This window comes from Stenella coeruleoalba (genome assembly GCF_951394435.1).
Source record: "Stenella coeruleoalba genome assembly, chromosome: 4".
NCBI classification, from domain to species: domain Eukaryota; kingdom Metazoa; phylum Chordata; class Mammalia; order Artiodactyla; family Delphinidae; genus Stenella; species Stenella coeruleoalba.
In genome coordinates this window covers 51,019,982-51,032,421 of record NC_137149.1, presented here as the reverse complement: position 1 = coordinate 51,032,421, position 12,440 = coordinate 51,019,982, and the positions used below count along the sequence as shown (strand labels likewise).

The window sequence follows — 12,440 nt, the reverse complement described above, 5'->3', positions numbered from 1 at the left end:
TGTTGGTTTTTATTCCTGTCCATCGTGTGTTCCTATGTAATTGCTGCCTTGTTTTCACAACTTTTAATTGCGGGGGTAGGCAAATGCCTCTATGTGAAATCAGGATATTTAAAGACTCAGTTTGCTAATTCCCTTTTCCGTGCTGACCCGTACATTTCAAGTTAATATTTCAAACCATTACTGAACCAAACTTGGTACCGCTCGTCTGACATGCGGTAAAGTCAATCTACGGACACTGCCTCGTGGTGAGGGAAAGTACAGTGTTTATTGCAAGGCACCCAACGTGGGACCAAGCAAGGAGCACGGGCAGCTCATGCTCAGAAGACCCAAAGGCCCTGATAGCTTTCAGGGAAGGGTTAAAGGCAAGGTGAGGGAGAGGGTCACAGGGTGCACAATCAGCTCATGGACATCCTTCTGGTTGGTTGGTGATGAGGACAGGGTGATGTTTCAGGAATCTCAGTCATCAACCTTCTGGTTCCAGCCGGTCTGGGGGTCTACGTGCTGGTGGTCAGCATGCTGTTAACTTCTTCCACCTGGTGAGGGTTTCAGTATCTGCAAAACAGCTCAAGGATATGGCTCAGGATGTTCTCTATAGCACTTGAGGAGGAACTAAAGGTCCTTGACTTTGTTTTATAACTAGACTATTATTGTCTTGCTTGACTGTTTTCCTTTGTTTCTGCATTTTCTCACTTCTCTGATTAAATTTGCTCTCTGGAACCTGGGGAAGGCCTAGGAGGCTAGAGCTTTTTTTTGTTTTGTTTTGTTTTGTTTTTTGCGTTATGCGGGCCTCTCACTGTTGTGGCCTCTCCCGTTGCGGAGCACAGGCTCCGGACGCGCAGGCCCAGCGGCCATGGCTCACGGGCCCAGCCGCTCCGCGGCATGCGGGATCTTCCCGGACCGGGGCACGAACCCGTGTCCCCTGCATCGGCAGGCGGACTCTCAACCACTGCGCCACCAGGGAAGCCCGAGGCTAGAGCTTTTATACAAACTGGTGTGTGTGGGGGGTGGGGTGGGGGGACACAAGGGGTCTGTCCCTGGGAAGGCCTCGCAGAGTCCTGCTCCGTTTCAAAACCAGTGAGAACCGGTTGGTGGAGCAAATTCACCAGGCAATAGCCTTTCTTCCCACTTGTCGCTTGGGCTCAAGGAAAGGGTTTTAAATAACAAGGTAGTCCTAGTAAGAGGTAAAAATAACCACTGGGGATGGCTTTCTGGCTAAGGTTCAGTTTGACTCACTGCCTTAAGAGTCTGGGAGAAACAGAAGCTGCCTCTGAGGAACCAGGGTGGGAAAGCCACAGCTAGGAAGCGGGTCTACCCCAGGATGGATACTTCAGTAAATGAAAGTGAATACACAAGACTGATCTAGTCTGTGTATAGATTATAATTTTCACAGAGAGAGGCAGAACCTCCATCAAGCCTTAATTAAGACCAACCTGCCTTTGGACCCCACTGCTTCCAACTGCTTTTGTATCAAGAAGTCAAGAAGGGCATTGTCCTGGCTGTGGAGAAAGCTGACAACCTTAGCTACCAACACCAACCTCCCTATAACTTGCGCAGGGACACTGCCTCACTGGCCCTGTCTCCGCCCTCTGGGAAATGGACCTCAGGCTTCCCACAGAGGCAGATGTGAGAGGCCAGTGGGCCCAGTGAGCTGGTGAACCGCTCATGCCAGGCCAGTGGCTCCAGCATCAGAATCGCTGGGAAGCTTGTTGCAAATAGATTTTCTCCTCTCCCTTTGGATTCTACAGCTCTGGCATGTGGCCCAGGAAGCTGTATTTTTTTCCCCATTTCCCTAAGTGATCCTGGTTTCCTCCCTCTTGCGAGCCACACCCCAAAGGCATGATGATCAGTGACTGAGCCTTGCAGCCCACAGAGCTGGGCAGGGGAGAAGGAGAAGTCCTAAGAGGTTTGGGAAACATCTTTGCCATTCCCCAAAAAATAGCTGAGTGGGGAGAGAAGCCTCAAATAAACCAAAACAGTAACCAAGGCCCCCATGCAGTACTGAATTGCTAAGTTTTTAATGCGCAACACGAAGACTGCCAAACAGCCCACAAAGGAGCAGCTCTCTGGGGTGTGGGGTTGGGGGAATAGCTGGAGACACCGGGCAGGGGCGCCAGGCTGCACTGCACATGCTGGGGAGGGGGAGGGGGAGAGGCAACCTCAGGAGGGGTCTCAGACTGCCTAGGAGGAACCTAAAGGGGGTGGGGGTAGGTAGGTTCTTAGGGCATTGAGGGATCTCAGGGATCACAGGGTGAGGGCAGGGTTGCCAGGGTGGAAGGGGGGGAGTCTGGAAGACCCTCAGGGTAAATGAGGATATTTCAGTATCTCTGGGGGTCCTCCGAGCTCAGGGTGCCCTCTGGATGAAAGGGGGTGTCTCAGTATACATGGTTTGAGACCTCAGGGTGGAGGGGATTTTCGGGGAGATCCTAGCCATGGCAAAAGTGGTACCTCAGAGTAGGGAGTGTCTCTGGGAGCAAAAGGAGAAAAATCAAGATGAGAAGGTGGGGACTTGGGTCACACGGAGGGGATCCTGGGCACTTGGAGAGGTGTCAGGGTGTAGAGGTGTCCCAGGGTTCTTGGAGTGCTGTCAGGCATGGAGGGATCCTGGGATGTGTAGACGGGGTCCTGGGTCACATGGAGGGCATCTTGGGCACTGGGAGGAGAGTCAGGGTGTAGAGGAGATCCTGGGGCACTTGGAGGGGTGTCAGGGTGTAGAAGGGGTCTCAGGGTGCTTGGGAGAGGTGTCACAGAACAGACAGATCCAAGTAGAGGGGGCCCTGGGCCACATGGAGGGAATCTCAGGAGTTTGGAGAGGTGTCAGGCGTAGAGGGGTCTTGGGGTACTCGGAGGGGATCTCAGGCACTTGTAGGGGTGTCAGGGCGTGGAGGGGCTCCCAGGGCACATGGAATGGGTCTGGAGCGTTCAGGGAGCTCTCGGGGCGTCCGGGTGGGGGGCTCAGCTGGCCTTGCACTCGCTCTCTCGCCGCCGCTTCTTGCGCTCCGCGTGCTCCTGTGCCTGGCGCGCCCAGGGCCCCGGCCCGCACAGGCCCACCACGCAGCAGGCGAGCCGGCGGCCCGCGTTGCCGTTCTCCAGGCTGGCCTGGTTGCCACCGCGGCCCAGGTCATCCTCGCCCTCGTGGATCACTACGGCGCGGCCCGCGATCGAGTGCGGGCCGAAGAGCGAGGCGGCCAGGCCGGAGCGGTACTTCCAGATTTGGCCGTCGCGCACCACGAAGTTGCCGAAGTCGCCCGGGTGCTGCGGATGCGGCACGCCCAGCGGGTTGTAGTGCGCGCCGGTGGAGTCGCAGCCCTGGCTCAGGTCCCCGAACTGGTGCACGTGGATGGCGCGGCTGGTGCCGTTGGGCTCGGCCGGGAACCCCTCCAGGTGGAAGAAGGCCTCGAGCAAGGCGCCGGGCCGCAGCTGCCGGAAGAGCACGACGCCGCTCACCCGTGGCTGCGCCGCGTCCAGCGTGGCCGACGGCAGCACGGGGCAGGTGGCGTGGAGCGCGGCGTCCTGGCTTCCGCCCGCCGCCCACCACTGCGTCAGCTGCCGCCAGATCTCCGTCACTTTGGCGTGTATGTCGCGGATCTGCTCCTGAATGCGGGAGCCGGGCTGCTCCATGTCCGGGTCGGCGGAGACTTCCGAGGTGCGGGATGTCAGGAGCAGGTAGGCACAGAGCAGCGCCAGCATGGCCGGAGTCGGGCACCTGCGGGCACCCCCAGGGGGTGGGGGCAGAGCGAGATTTAGTCACTGGAAACCTGGAATCCCAGGGACCCGGTGCCCTTGAATCCAAACGCTGCCTGCCAAGGGGCTTCCTTGCCTAGCGTGCTTTTTGTTCTTTCGGCCCCTGTCTCTTCAGGGCCTGCTGCGTTCCAGGAACTGTGTTAGGTGCTGTGGTTGTAAAGATGGGTGGGACATAATCTCAAGAAACTCAGGAGGGTCTTTCTGAGCCACAGATCTGATCACGGTCCTCCCAAGTCCCATCTCCATTGCGTGGGGAGTCCAGGACAATTGGCCCGGGGTGGGGGGTTGTCTCAGGATACAAGAGCGAGGCTCTCATGGCCCTTTCGATGTCCTCCCTCTCCTTATCTCTGCCTCTCATCTTCTGCTGCTCTCTTTCTGCATCCTCTCTTACACAGGCAGCATAAGGCTCGCTGCCGCGCTCCTTGCACTTGCGGTGCCTTCTCTCTGAAGTGCCCTATCCCTTCTTCTCTGCCATGCTCAGTAGACTAAAGCTAGAAACTCAGTTTTATTCATCAGTGTCCATAGCATCTGGGCCTGCACTTGGCAGTAGGACATGTTTAATATGTGAAGGTTGAATGAGGAGTTCACTGACAGACAGATGTGTCATCAGATCATTCCAATGCCATCCTGTAACTGAAGATGGAGCCTTGTTCTGGGGAAGGACAGAGTAAGGAGCGCCCATCTCCCTGGGAGACTCCAGGAGGGCTTCCCAGAGGAGGTGACTTTTAAGGGTCTCACAAGACAAGGAGGAGTTTTTCAGCCAAGCCAGGTCAGAAGTCCATTTCAGGCAGGAGGCACAACATGATGTGTTCACAGGCTGTGAAGGGACACAGTTCGTTTTGGGGATGGGGTAATTCAGTGTGGCTGGAACATGGCCTGTGCCACCAGAGAGGAGTCGAGGCTGAAGAGGGAACGCTGAGTCAGGGATGGAAGGGCTGGCTTTTCTGTACTAAGGTGTGTGGTTATTAGCCAGGAGGCTAGTGCTGGTGGAAGTTTTTAAGCAGAAAAGTGAGTGTTGAGATAGTTTTTAGTTCCTTAAGTCTGGCAGGAGAAAGGATGTGGGCTGGATTTGGGGAATAGAGAGGACAGGGGAGAAGGACAAGAAGAAATGGAGACACAGCAGAGAAATAGAGGTAGTCAGAGGGTGATGAGTTAGGAGGCAGCAGCAGCAATCCAGACCAGAAGTGGTGAAGGCTATTACCAAGGTGGAGGCAGCATGGATACAGGAGACATTTTGGGTACCACTGGCAGTGGGGAAGAGGAGTTGAGGATGACTGAGTTCCCAGCAGGGGAGACTGGGTGATGGATGGTGGTACCAGGCCCCGAGAAGAAGGGAGAGAGGGCAAGTTCAACCCGAGCCTGCTGAGATGCGAGATCCCAGGTGGGATGTTCAGCAGATGGTTATAAATGGGGCTTCTGGCCTTTGTAAGAGGCAGTGTAACGGGGAGGGGTTCTCAGTGTCGGCTGCACGTCAGATTCTGGTTCTTAAAGTTCAGACGCCCAGGCACCACCCTAAGGGATTCTGATTCAGTGGGCGTGAGTTGCTTTGTTTTGTTTAAAGCTCCATCAGAGGTTCGGGGACCCAACCAGGAATGTTATGGTGAGACACATATACCATATTGCATAACCACAATATCATGGGGGAAGTTACTGACTCTCTCTTAGCTGTAAAACAAGGCTGGTAAGACCACCAAGGGCCACCAGGAGGTGTAAACGAGATATGAGATGCCAGGCTATTTTCACATTTTTCAGTCTGCCCACAGGGATCAATGCTGCCTCCAAAGAGCTGGTCTGAGGGTCAACTGCACTTTCAGAGGGCTTCTCCGACCCCCAAGCAGGTGCCATTTTAAAATTAAATTCTGGGGTTGAGTGTTTATTCTTTCCGTAACCATTACAGGAAGGCAGTCCAGTGTGGTGATTAAAAGAATGGATTCCGGAACTCACTGGACCTGAAGCCTGACTCTGCCACTTCACTTACTCTTTAAGAGTTAGCATAATTGTTATTTTGGTTACAGAGTAGCAGAGAAAATGCTGGACTGCAAACTCTAGTTGGGCTCCCCCCTCCTCTCTGAGCCTCAGTTTTCTTATCCGCAAATAGAGATAATAATACTTACCTTGGAGTCTTGCTGTGAGGCTTAAGACACAATTAGAATTGCCAGCATTTACTGAACACACTTGAAGGCACTGTTAAAAGCACTTGGCATGTGTTAATTCATTTAAGTCTCACAAAAACCCTCTGGGGTTTTTGCCCATTGTTATGCCCATTCTAAAGTGCAGGAAACTGAGGCACAGAAAGGCAGGTGTCCTGCCTGTGGTTACACATACAATAATAGCTGAGGCAGGATTTGAAAGGTGTGGTCTGCTCCAAGCCCAAGGTTTAGGCACCACACTGAACAGCTCTCATCAAGGCACTTAGCCCAGAGCCTGCTACATAGAAAATTCCCAGTAAATGGCAGCTCTTAGCTATCAGAGAGAAACTGCAGATAGGGATTTCAGGACCATCAGCTGAAAGATGCTATTGCAGCCCTGGGAGGAGGAGGTGGCCAGGAAAGGCGCCAAGAAGGAGGGACAAGTAGGAGGAGAAGTCCAGAAAGTGACATCAAGGGAACCCCCTCTGTGGCCTGGTTACTACGCTGAAGCCCCAGAGAGTGGGGGTGGGAGTGGAGGAGCATCCCTGAGGCCAGACCTTGGCTTCAAGGTCTCCGTCATCACCCACCACCCCTCTCCTTCTGAACCGGTCGTGGCCCTCAGGTGGGCTCTGCCGATCGGAAGGTACTTCCTTAAAAACATACAGCAAAGACAGATTGTTTTGGGTGTGTCCACAAAGCTTTCTTTTCCAAGAATGCTTGGGTCATAATGAACACTTGAAGGAGATGTTTTTCTCTTAAAAAGAAAATTCTTCTTAAATCCCAGGTAACCCCTGACTCCTTGGGTCTTATTAAGCTTTTCACTCTAGCCCTCAAGGCCCACCTGCATAAGGCTCACCCTACTGGCTCAGTCTCTCACTCAGTTTGAGCTGTGGACGACCGAGTGGTTTTTGGAGGGCCCACTTGGTCCAGAAGGGAGAACATAGTTATCAGAGACAGGGGACAAAGCAAGCCTCCGGGCCGGTGCCTCCTTCCTGGGTCTGGGTCTGGGAAGACTGCAGCCCCCGCGAAGGCTGCGGTGTGTTCTAATGCCTGGGCGCCCTCCGAGAAGGGGTCCCAGCTGTGCGCCTGAGGCAGCCAGGCCCTCCCTTTGTGCCTCCCCTGAGCAGGTGGCTTTTCCTCACCACCCATGCAGGCAACATCCAGAAACATCCGCCTTCCTCACTCCAGATTTCTTTTTTCTCTAACCCGGAGGACGCTGAGGTCCTCTTGGCCTGGCATTAGCAGATCCGAGAATAGTCAGTTTCTCCTCCCCGGTTGCCCTCCTCACCCCTCTCCCCGCCTCCCCACTCCTCTGCTTTACAGCGGCTGGGCTCTGTCAAGAAGCGTGTTTAGATAGCCAGTGGGAAGCAGCCACCTAGCACAGGGAGATCAGCTCGGTGCTTTGTGACCACCTGGAGGGGTGGGATAGGGAGAGTGGGAGGGAGACGCAAGAGGGAGGAGATATGGGAACATATGTATATGTATAACTGATGCACTTTGTTATAAAGCAGAAACTAACACACCATTGTAAAGCAATTATACTCCAATAAAGATGTTAAAAAATAAAAAGAAGTAGAAGCGTGTTTCTGTCCCACGAAAACGATCATATCCTTCTCCTGGGACAGGCTGGATGCCCCGCCCCAGTTTCAAACTCAGTAAGCACACTCCGAGAAGAACGAAATGAACCTCGACTTCGCACTCACCTTTCCAGCTCTTCCAAGAGAGCTTTCCCTCCTGAGACCTGGGGAGCAGTACCCCGCCAGCCGCCAGCCGGTCGCAGGAACTCGGAGCGGGCTCCTGGGCTGTTTGTGGCCGCGCAGGGCAGCCTCGGGGGGAGTGGTCACCGCGAGGAAAGAAAGTCATTGGGCCGGTTTAGGGAGGGAAGGCGGCTAGGCAGTCCTTGTTGTGGAATTGCCTCACCTCCTCCAGCGCTGTCACCTCCCCCCAGCCCCGCGTTCCCTAGCCAAGTATTCCGTTTCGTGACTTCACTGGTTTGTGCAGACGTAGCAAGTGACCTTCAGGGTGTAGCAGCGGAATAAAAAGTAGACCGAAAATAGCCTGTTTGGAGACGTGTACAATGGTCTCTTTCTTGAGAGGCCCTTTGCTCTCCCCTGATTTCCTCAGCTATTGATTTATTTTTGCTGGATGCATCTAAGATGGAAACGCCCACAAATATGCGTGATGTTTCCTCCAGAACTGTGCGGCCACACCTGTGAGAGGTGAGACGCAGGCGGGGACTCAGGCTGCAGAGTGTCAGCTGTGTCACTTCCTAAGGATGTGCTCCTGGACCAACTCCCTGTGCCTCTGTTTCATCATCTGTAAAATGGGGAGGCAAGGCTAACCCGATGCCCCAAACGTTATCACTCTCATCCTGTTCTCGCTTCCTTATTAAAGTTATGGAAGAGTCTTTTAAAAGAGTGTGGTCTGAGGCACCCATGAGTCTTTCTTCCTTTGCGGCCATGATCTTTTCTCAATCACAGCAGCTCTTTCCAAAAGGAGCTTTTTCCCCCAGAAAAGTCCACATGGGAAAAGGCAGCCTGCCTGTCTGCTTGTCTGCCTGCCAACCTGCCTTCAATAAATGCTTAGTGGGTGCTCGCTCCATTGTGTGCTGGTACCCAAAGCTGGGAGGGTCCCTGCCCTTTGGGGTTCATACTCTGGGGAGGGATGGACAGGGTCCCTAAAGACCCAAACATTAGTCCTGGCCGTAGGACAGCGTGTTCAAAATCTAGACTTCCAGGCACCATCGCAGGCTGAGTGAATCGATTACCAGCAAGGACTTTCTGGAATCATCTTTTTAAAAGCTGGTTATTCTGGGGTACAACCATGTTTGGGAACCTCTACTTGGCAGGAAGAAAAACTAAAGATCTTTGTCCCGGGGCAGACATTTCGCAAGATAAGGTGGAGACTTCTGAGAACTCAGAGCCTCCAGCCCTCTGTCCCCGACATCAGTCCTTCTGGTTCACTGGGAACTCGGGCACCATCAGCTCAATCCACGCCTCTCTGCGTTCTGTTGATGGGCATAGGTGCCTTTGACTAATGACTTTTCCAGGTTCCAGATGCTGCCCGCCACTCTGCCCCACCCTGAAACATCTGGTTTCTCTTTGTGACTCTTTCACTCGACTAAGAATATAATCTGTATTTCATTCAGTTCTTGAAGTAATAATTATATCAGTTTGTAACTACTGTATCCGGTGGCACTTTCTTCACTTAACCTAATTTTATTTCTTTTAAGGGTCAAGAAAGATTTCCTCCATTATGGTATTCTAGGATTGATATTAAAGTCCATATTCACTTTCCTTTTTATGGCATTCTAGGGGAAATTTGCTTTTTCTCCCACCCGACCCCACCAACATTCATGGCCCTTTCCTTTGGCAACTGCACGCCAGTTTCCTCCTTGGAAACCACTGCGTTTTCAGTCCATGCAAGTGGTGTTGATTAACCCCTTGCTCCAGAGGTGGGCTCCTGACCAGTCATAACATTGCCTTGGTTCTGGGATAATCCATTCAGAGCCAGTGAGATTCAATGACATTTTTGCTGGGACTGTTGTAAGAGAGGTATCTTCTCTTTCCCAGTGGACTTGAAACTGGAGGAGAAAGAGTGGAGTTATTTCAGCCCCTAAGGGAGAATCTGTCTGAGGATAGGGCCAATGGAGGGAAGTGCAATAAAAGTAGAAATTTGGACCTAATTGCAGTGTTTGAGCCCCTGGATCCAGCTGTACCTGAAACTCTGTTTTCTTTATGTGAGTCAAATATATTCTCTTTTTGCTTAAGTTGTTTGGGTTGCATTTTCTGCACTTGGAAGTGAACACTTTATTTAATGCTTGCAATAATTTTGTGGGATGGGTGTTAATTTGCCCACTTTGTAGATAAGGAAAGGAGGTTCAGAAAGAATAATTATGCTTTCTGAATAATAGGTCAGTTATATTTCAACTAAGAAAAAAAAAGAAGTAATAGGTCCAAAGTTTCAGAGCTATAAAATGGCAAACTCAAAATTTAAACTCAAGATTCTCCGATTCCTAATCCTGACCCCTTAATCATTACACTTTATTACCTTCCAGTCCAAAGGGGAGATGAAAGAAAAGTTAGAAACAACAAATGAGTCTACACCTCACAGTTATCTCTGTAACATCAGTGACCGCCTTGCAAACAAGACACCTACACTGACCTCTGTTCTTTCCCCAGTGTTAATGTGTAATACAACAGAAAATCAAGCAAACGTTGTAAATCAGCCATTATTAGGAGATGCATTCAAAAGCACTTCTATCTGTATAGAAGAGATCTCTGCTAGAGAACTTGGTAGTTCTTTTATGCAGGGATATCAATTGTATATAACTTCCTTTTCATTGTGTTCAAAAAACTGATCGGATTAAATTCTACCAGGAAATAAAGTGGTTACCATGAGGAGAAAGCTTTGAAAGCAACAATTACGGTGGCAGGTTGCATCCCTAGAAGGCCAGGTTCTGTGTGATGACAGTTTATCCAACCAGAGTAATTCAGACATACCTGAGAAAACTTCAAGCGTGTCTTGCCTGCCTGAGGTTCTCTCAGAAGCCCCCCAGAGAGTACGAGTGGGACCAGTGACCTGTGTGGTTCAATCTTGGATCCTGTCATTTTGTCCAAACACGTCAGGGTAATATGGAAAAAAGGAGATGCTATTGGCAAGGTGGGCAGGGAGAAAAGAAACATCATTCTTATTAACAGTCATAAAATCATACCATCTCACATGTATTCAGTGCCTCTTGCATGCTGGGCACTTGTAAATGATTTTCATGCACCTTTTCGTTGCATTAATAACACTGCTTTTCAGTGAAGAAGAGAGATTGCATTCTGTGTCCATGCCACATTCTGGGAAATTTCCTTTTCACCGTGAATGTGTCACCCTTCTGTTCAAATGTGCGTGAATCACAAGGTAATGGAAACCAGTCAGAACCAGGAACTTCTCAACTAGTTACACTTGGCTGGCCATGTGAGGAGAAGACCAATTGTAGCACACGAAAGCAATGCCTTTCTGATCAGAAGGTGAGTGTGTGCAAAGTATTCTCTCAGGAAAATATCAAAGTGAAATCCCTCCAAGCTAAGTCCTTCATGAACTCTGACCCTGCCTCTAGTTCCACTTCCTGCCCATACCTGTGAGGGAACACATAGGTCATTCCTGTTTTGCCACATAAAAAAAAAAAATAGCAGTATGAATAATTTAAAAGCATACCCAATGAAGCCCTTCTTTCCTCAAAATAATTGCATGGTACATTCCACTTGGGAAAAGAGAAGCATTTTGTCAGCTTACTTTCTAGTCGTATTTATTTTAAAATATTTGTTGACCCAATGGCCATATTGACCCCTCTTCTTGCTGCCTCCCACTATAGAAGCTGGAAAACCAGGCACTAGCTTTCCCAGCATCCCTTTCAGCTAGCTGTGGTCATGTCACCCAGATATAGCCAATGAGACATAACCTGATGTGGCTCTGGGGAAGGCTCTTACTTTCATTATAAAAGAGACAGAAATGGTTGGTGCTGCCTCTTTCTCCTTCCTCTTGTCTTGAACATGTTTTTGATGCCTAGCAATGTGGCAGCTCCCTTGGGACTATAGTCAGTGAGAATGAGAACAAAAGCCAACACGCACAGGATGGAGGGGAAAAGAAGGAGAGAACCTAGGTCCTCAAAAACTTCACTGAAAAAATAAATTAAAAAATTAAAAGCTAAAGGGAGGGAAAGTGTCTCACTGAGCACCTTAACCAACACCAGTACAGTTGTAGTTTTCTCGTAATAGGAGAATATAACCTCAATGTGTTCCACTATTAGTGGGTTTCCGTTACTAGCAGCCAAATTCATGCCAACTGATACAATTATGTGCCGGATTCTGCACTGGGCATCGTGACTGTGAAGATGTAGAAATCATAGCCTTAGTTCAGGTGGCTTATAATCCATTTGAAGAGACATATATATGAAGGACCATAGATCCTCCCCAGTGTCACTCCCATATTTTACAAATAACGACACAGAGACCCACGGTGCTTAATTGACTTGTCCAGTGTCACACCTATTAGGTGCAGAGGAAGAACTTGAGCCCAGTTCACTGAACCTTCAGATTGGTGACGTTCTACCTCACCAGTTCTGAGGCTTCATAGACCATCTCTTCACCTTTGCCCTGCTGACCTCTTCAGACACACACCCTGAAACCTCACCAGGTTCTGGTGAATATATTCAGGAAAGAAGAAAAACTCTCTGCACTCAGATGGCCAGCCTGGCGCTGTTTCTTTTCTCCACACCTTCAGAACAACCAGACTAACGAAAGAAGATGGACAGAAACCCCCCAGGGAGCTTGTACAAAATACACAAACTTGCAACATGTAGAGAATAGAATCTAGGGCCAGAAGTGATATAACATTCTTTACTCCTAGGATTATAGAAAATTGATGCTGGAAGAAACTGTACAGGAGAGGTCCTCTGACTCAGCCTCTACTTTAGAAAAGGAATTGGGAAGTCTAAATGCTGACAGAATTCAAAAAGCCTCAGATTTGAAGCCCAGGGAGGAAAATAGAGAAGCAGCCACGTGTCTCACTTAGAAAATGAAT

At 50.4% G+C, this 12,440-nt stretch overlaps 1 protein-coding gene across 1 annotated transcript; it reads right to left on the bottom strand.

Moving 5' to 3' along the window:
• Window positions 1-2,010: 2,010 nt before the first annotated feature.
• Window positions 2,011-7,757, bottom strand: SOD3 (superoxide dismutase 3). The gene is made up of 2 exons (XM_079919862.1): window positions 7,574-7,757; window positions 2,011-3,703 (listed from the first exon to the last, which is right to left on the bottom strand). Exon 2 carries the CDS (start codon window positions 3,685-3,687, stop codon window positions 2,953-2,955), a length of 735 nt encoding a protein of 244 aa, XP_079775988.1. The 5' UTR covers window positions 3,688-3,703; window positions 7,574-7,757; the 3' UTR covers window positions 2,011-2,952.
• Window positions 7,758-12,440: the final 4,683 nt, after the last annotated feature.